The 6,159-nt window shown below is 38.8% G+C and overlaps 2 protein-coding genes across 2 annotated transcripts in view; one reads left to right on the top strand and one right to left on the bottom strand.

Moving 5' to 3' along the window:
• LOC109843600 (heat shock 70 kDa protein, mitochondrial-like) overlaps positions 1-1,950 on the top strand; it is a 4,134-nt gene extending 2,184 nt beyond the window's left edge. Inside the window, 2 exon segments of the mRNA XM_020412546.1 lie at positions 1-362; positions 450-1,950. The exon segment at positions 1-362 is cut by the window's left edge and continues 9 nt beyond it. Of these exon segments, the coding sequence (XP_020268135.1) occupies positions 1-362; positions 450-1,691 (1,604 nt within the window). The 3' untranslated portion in view covers positions 1,692-1,950.
• LOC109843601 (gamma-aminobutyrate transaminase POP2, mitochondrial-like) overlaps positions 1-3,128 on the bottom strand; it is a 31,765-nt gene extending 28,637 nt beyond the window's left edge. The window contains exon 1 of the mRNA XM_020412548.1: positions 2,665-3,128. The gene's annotated coding sequence lies outside the window, so the exon portion shown is untranslated. The remainder of the gene's footprint in view (positions 1-2,664) is intronic.

The following is a 6,159-nucleotide window of genomic DNA, read 5'->3' as shown; positions in this document are numbered from 1 at the left end:
ATAAGATTGTGAAGGCCCCAAACGGTGATGCTTGGGTGGAGATGAATGGGCAACAATACTCACCAAGTCAGATTGGTGCATTTGTCCTCACCAAAATGAAGGAAACAGCAGAAGCTTATCTTAACAAATCAATCTCGAAAGCTGTCATTACTGTGCCTGCATACTTCAATGATGCTCAGCGACAAGCCACGAAAGATGCTGGGAGGATTGCTGGGTTGGATGTCCAAAGAATTATCAATGAACCTACTGCTGCTGCTCTTTCTTATGGAATGAACAACAAGGAGGGTTTGATTGCAGTGTTCGATTTGGGTGGTGGAACTTTCGATGTTTCGATCCTTGAGATCTCTAATGGGGTTTTTGAGGTAAGCCTGCGGAAATAAAAATGAAATTTCTTTTCTCTTAATATGTGATGATTTATAACCTTCCATTTGATGTGATTTTCTTTTCAGGTCAAGGCTACTAATGGAGATACCTTTCTTGGTGGAGAGGATTTTGACAGTGCACTTCTTGATTACTTAATCAGTGAGTTCAAGAGGACAGATGGTGTCGACCTATCTAAAGACAAGTTAGCAGTGCAGAGGCTTAGAGAGGCAGCAGAAAAAGCGAAGGTCGAGCTCTCATCCACAATGCAGACCGAGATAAACCTCCCTTTCATCTCAGCTGACTCAAGTGGTCCTAAGCACTTCAACGTCACCCTAACTCGCTCCAAATTTGAAGCACTTGTCAATAATCTTATTGAGAGGACTAGAGCCCCGTGCAAGAATTGCCTTAAAGACGCTGGGATCGCTGCCAAAGAAGTTGATGAAGTTCTCTTGGTTGGTGGAATGACCAGGGTTCCAAAGGTTCAAGAAGTAGTTGCCAGTATCTTTGGAAAAGCACCGAGCAAGGGAGTGAATCCAGATGAGGCTGTGGCCATGGGTGCTGCAATTCAAGGTGGAATCTTGAGAGGCGACGTTAAGGAGCTTCTACTTCTTGATGTCACCCCGCTCTCCCTAGGGCTAGAAACTCTTGGAGGGATCTTCACCCGGCTTATCAACAGGAACACAACCATTCCAACGAAGAAGAGCCAGGTCTTCTCCACTGCTGCTGACAACCAAACACAGGTGGGAATCAAAGTATTGCAGGGTGAAAGAGAGATGGCTGCTGACAACAAGCTTCTCGGGGAATTTGAGCTCACCGGGATCCCTCCAGCTCCCAGAGGAATGCCACAGATTGAAGTAACATTTGACATCGATGCCAATGGTATCGTCAAAGTCTCAGCAAAGGACAAGGCCACAGGAAAAGAGCAAGAGATCACAATCAAGTCGTCTGGTGGACTTTCAGAGGATGAAATTGACAAGATGGTTAAGGAGGCAGAGCTTCACTCTCAGAAGGATCAGGAGAGGAAAGCACTGATTGATTTGAAGAATACCGCAGACACTACCATATACAGTATGGAGAAGAGCTTATCCGAGTACAGGGAAAAGATTCCCGCTGAGGTTGCAACGGAGATTGAAGCTGCTGTTGCTGATTTGAGGACTGCAATGGGTGGAGACGATTTGGAGAAGCTTAAGGAGAAGTTGGATGCAGCGAACAAAGCTGTGTCAAAAATAGGTGAACACATGCAGAAAGGTAGCGGAGGGGGTTCATCTTCTGGGCCTTCTGATGAGACTCCTGAGGCCGAGTATCAGGAAGCTACGAAATCCAAATAATAAGGCATAGCTGGGTTCTTCTTTTTCATTTTCTTTTTTGTTTAATTTCGGGGCTATTTAGAATTTTTTTACAGATTCAGGTGATACAAAATCTTAATTTTTGGCCATTGATAGAGTTCATGTAGCTCGCTATTGAGCACTTATGCCCAAGCTTGTGACTTATGTTCAATTTAGTGTTCTAAAAATTGTAACGAATATTGCTGTTGCTGTCTTGACTCTTTTTGAGAACATATTGCTGTCTTGACTCTTTTTGAGAACATATACCTCGGAGAACTGTTTGCAGGGTTATATGTATTTGATATTGGATGTTTTGGCTATCTACTTATATTTGATTCATCTTTGAACTTCCATTTGTGTAAGTTTATGTGTTGAAATATTTCATGCGTGTGAGCTGGAACCTAGCGATGCTCATAGTGATTGCGATGCTCATAGTGAGAAACATTCCATTGATTGTCAAGTTTTAGCTTGTCGTGGAAAGGGTTAGTGCGGAATTGAGACTTGGTATTTTTGTAAGTTTAACATTGGATGACATTGATTTTATTTTGAAACTGGCAGTTTCGACGTGGTTTGGTTGGGGGTGGATGGAGGAGAGGGGATGAGAATGAAAACGATTAACCTCCTATCTTGTATAATTTGATTCCCCTTGGATTAATGTGTAATGATGATCAAAGATTTTTAATCATGGTGATATGAATCCGCATCTAGAAGAAAACTTATGTTGAAATTCTCTACCTCACCCTCATAAAACACATTTTTCATCCTCGCTTACAATCAATAGCACGTGAGAGTAGAAGTTAACAGTCAAAAAATGAACACTTAAAACCTCTATAAATACCACACAAATTCTAGAGTTTCCCCTCACACAAGAAGAGGGATTCTGATAATAAAGAGAGGAGAGGAGGAAGGCTTCAACAAGGTGAGTGTCTTATTTTATTTTTTGGTATGAATTCTTGTAGAAAAGAAAGAAAAGTACCATTCCGGTCACCGGCGTAGACTCCGACAATGACCGATCACGTCCGACCATCCCTTAACCGAGAGTTTTGCTGGCGAGGGTCACTGCAGTCACCAAACCCATTGAATCTCTTTTGGGTTCTATTACAAAAAAAAAAAGAAAAAAAAAAGAAAAGGAAACCCTTAGAAATATGGAAATCAGTTTTGGGTGCAAAAACCTATGAAGAGATGTTTCTACATGAAACCTATTTAGTGAAAATTTTCTTTTGAGCCCTTAGTTAAATAAAGTTTACAATTAGATCCTCTGGAATAAAGAATGGAAACAAGTTTTAGAAAAGCTCCTAGAAACTAAAAACCTTAGTATTATATCCAGAACAGTTTCTACTTAGAATCCTTAGTATTTATACATATTTTATGTTTATAGGATCAAGTGAGGAGTAATATAGTTCGAATATGGTTCTCCAAAGGTTGTCAACTCTCTTGATGTGAGTATGATAATCATATTTTAATAACATTTTATGCCCTCATTATCTATTTTTATTAATAAATATACCACTAATAATATGTTTTATCTTAATGTGTAGGTTAATAAAGAATTAAGAATAAAAGCTAAAAAACTCTAACTTCCTGATTTCCTACCATTTATTGAAGCCCAAATATGAGGACAAAAGAAGGTCCAAGAAAGCTCAAGGATTCATGAAGAAACCGGGTCAAGAAATCAACAAAAAAAATCAATCTGTCGAGAACCAATCGGTCGGCCAATCGATTGGTCAACCGATTGGTAGTCGGCAGAAATAGATTTATGACTGGATTTTAATTCTTGATCTCCAAGTTTCATCCAAGGGTCCTTATTCATTGCTGTAGGCTATAAACAGGGGTAGAGAGTGAGGGGTTAGGGTGTGAAATTTTTTGTAAAATTTCCTTTTGGAGAGGAGGATTACTAATTGAGAAGACCTTTCAAAATTGTAACTTTGTTACAATTAATAAAAAAAATTTTTACCTCTTCATATTTTTCCTTTCTTCTCTTTGTTTGATCATGAAGAGGAAGATGAGATGAAGATGGAGATCAAGATGAAGATTTGCCTTCAAGAGGTTAGAACCCTCTTGGAATGTAAATTTTCTCTTTTCTCTTTTTTTATTTTCTTGTAATCTTTTCTTTTCTTGCTTTAGATATTCAAGGTGCTAGAACCCTCTTGAATTAGATTTATTTTGATGCATGGTAGAATACATTTACTTTCAATGTCTTTAATTTCTTGCATTTATTTTGTAGTATAGATTTATATTTTTGCATAGTTTAGATTTCCTTTATTGTTCTTTTATTTCTTGCATTTATTTTGTAGTATAGATTTATATTTTTGCATAGTTTAGATTTCCTTTATTGTTCTTTTCTTTTTGCTCATAGTTTAGATCTTTACTTTTATATTTTTGCATAGTTTAGATTTCCTTTATTGTTCTTTTCTTTTTGCTCATAGTTTAGATCTTTACTTCTTTGTTCTTATTTCTTCTTTTTTGTAATTAGTTTATCTTCCTTCCTTCATACTCTTTAATTTTTATTTTGCTTTTATTTTCTAAGATGTGGAACTAATTCCTTGTAGGAATTCTAGAATTGTATGAAACTAGCTTGATCTCTTTTATAATTTGTGGAGCCTAAACTGTGTAGACTCTAGTTAACGTATGAGTATAAACCGTGTTTACACTAATCAACACGTAGCCTTGGGTCAATGCCGGTCAACGCATCGCGATGAACGTCAACGTGTACCCTTGGATCAACGCGAGTCAATGCGTTACGATGAAGGTCAATGCGTCAATAGTTTTTCCAAAACAAAGCTCCGATCAACACCAAAACAAAGGATAATCCTAAGGATCTCAACCGTAGTTCATATATGAATCCCTGATGAAGATAGTCAGTTCAACGTCGACTCAATGACATGAGCTAAAATCAGAAATTAACACACCAGTTTCAATTCAAAACTTGGACGTACAACAGTCAGATGATAAACGTAGAGCCGGAAGAATTTTAGCTATTCGACAAAATACAGAATAGACTGAGAATTGAAGAAGTTAAGAACTGAATCCAATTACAGGTCTTTTTATACTGACTTAAGGTTGAGCCTATCACATCCAAAGTATTTCAGGCTTTTCTATAAAAAAATAAGACTGAAACACTTTGGAAGGGTATCTGTAGGCGTCAAAAATTACCTATAGGTTCTCACACGCAGCTCGAGATGGAGAGAAGACGATGAACATTATTATCCGAATCAAAGAGGATTATTTGATGTCATAAGCGAATGAAGTAAATCGACAAAGCGTACGAATCAACGGGACGACAGAATAATGAAGAGACAATCCGATCGGAAGTTACGCTTCGCTCACAAAAGACGAAGAGCCACTCGTGTCTCGTCCACTCCATATATGATTCACCCATGAGAGGTTGTAGATCACTTCTCCGGCTTTCTGACACACTTTGAATCGTGTTATTCTGAGATCTGACCGAGAAATTACGGAGAAAACAATCAATGCGTGCTAAACGACGTCTCTGTCGAAACCAAGACACGCATTGTGTCTCGGCCATGGCCGAGACACAAAGTGTGTCTTGGCCAAGGCCGAGACACAGAGCGTGTCTCATGCCCAAGAAATCTATTTTTTTCACCGTTAACCACCCAGATTTTAGTATATTCTGATTCAAAGCCTCCCCAACTAATTTGAAGCTCTCTTGGAACGTGCTTAAGTGGTTACAACTGAAGATGAGAGCAAATTGGCCATTCTTATCCAAAAACACTCATGGTGTCTCGGCCATGTCCGAGACACAAAGTGTGTCTTGGCCAAGGCCGAGACACAGAGCGTGTCTCATGCCCAAGAAATCTATTTTTTTCACCGTTAACCACCCAGATTTTAGTATATTCTGATTCAAAGCCTCCCCAACTAATTTGAAGCTCTCTTGGAACGTGCTTAAGTGGTTACAACTGAAGATGAGAGCAAATTGGCCATTCTTATCCAAAAATAGAGCTTCTGAAGCCTATAAATATGGTCCTAGGACCTTCATTTACACTGATCCGAAATTTTCATGTCTCGGCGAAGCCCTGTCGAATTGAAGAGTGAGGAGCACGAATTTTAGAGAGGAGGAAGAGATATTAGTGAGCTCTTCAGCACAAAGAGAGGAAGAGTTCGAGAGATCTGCATCTCATTCATCCATTTCTCTTGAGATCGTACCTAACTGTGATTCTCGAGAAAAGTGATTGTCTCGCTGTTGTCGAGTTAGTCACTTTAATTTCTTGTCTCCTTTGCGAGGCAACAAAATCTTTATTCGGATCTGATCAGTTGGTGATCTACGAATAATCCCCGGCATCGGCAAAGATCCCGCGCAAGCAGAAAACCGATAAACAATTTCTCTACGTGTGTTCTCAGGAAATCATCTGTTTTATTTTTATTGTAAGAGAAGTCTTATAAAAAGACTATTTTTTTTATTTTGAATCGTTGTAACGCCTGAAGTTGTCATGGATTCGAAAGCAATGAAACA

Source organism: Asparagus officinalis, chromosome 5 (assembly GCF_001876935.1).
Source record: "Asparagus officinalis chromosome 5, Aspof.V1, whole genome shotgun sequence".
NCBI classification, from domain to species: domain Eukaryota; kingdom Viridiplantae; phylum Streptophyta; class Magnoliopsida; order Asparagales; family Asparagaceae; genus Asparagus; species Asparagus officinalis.
This window is presented reverse-complemented; position numbering and strand designations above follow the sequence as displayed.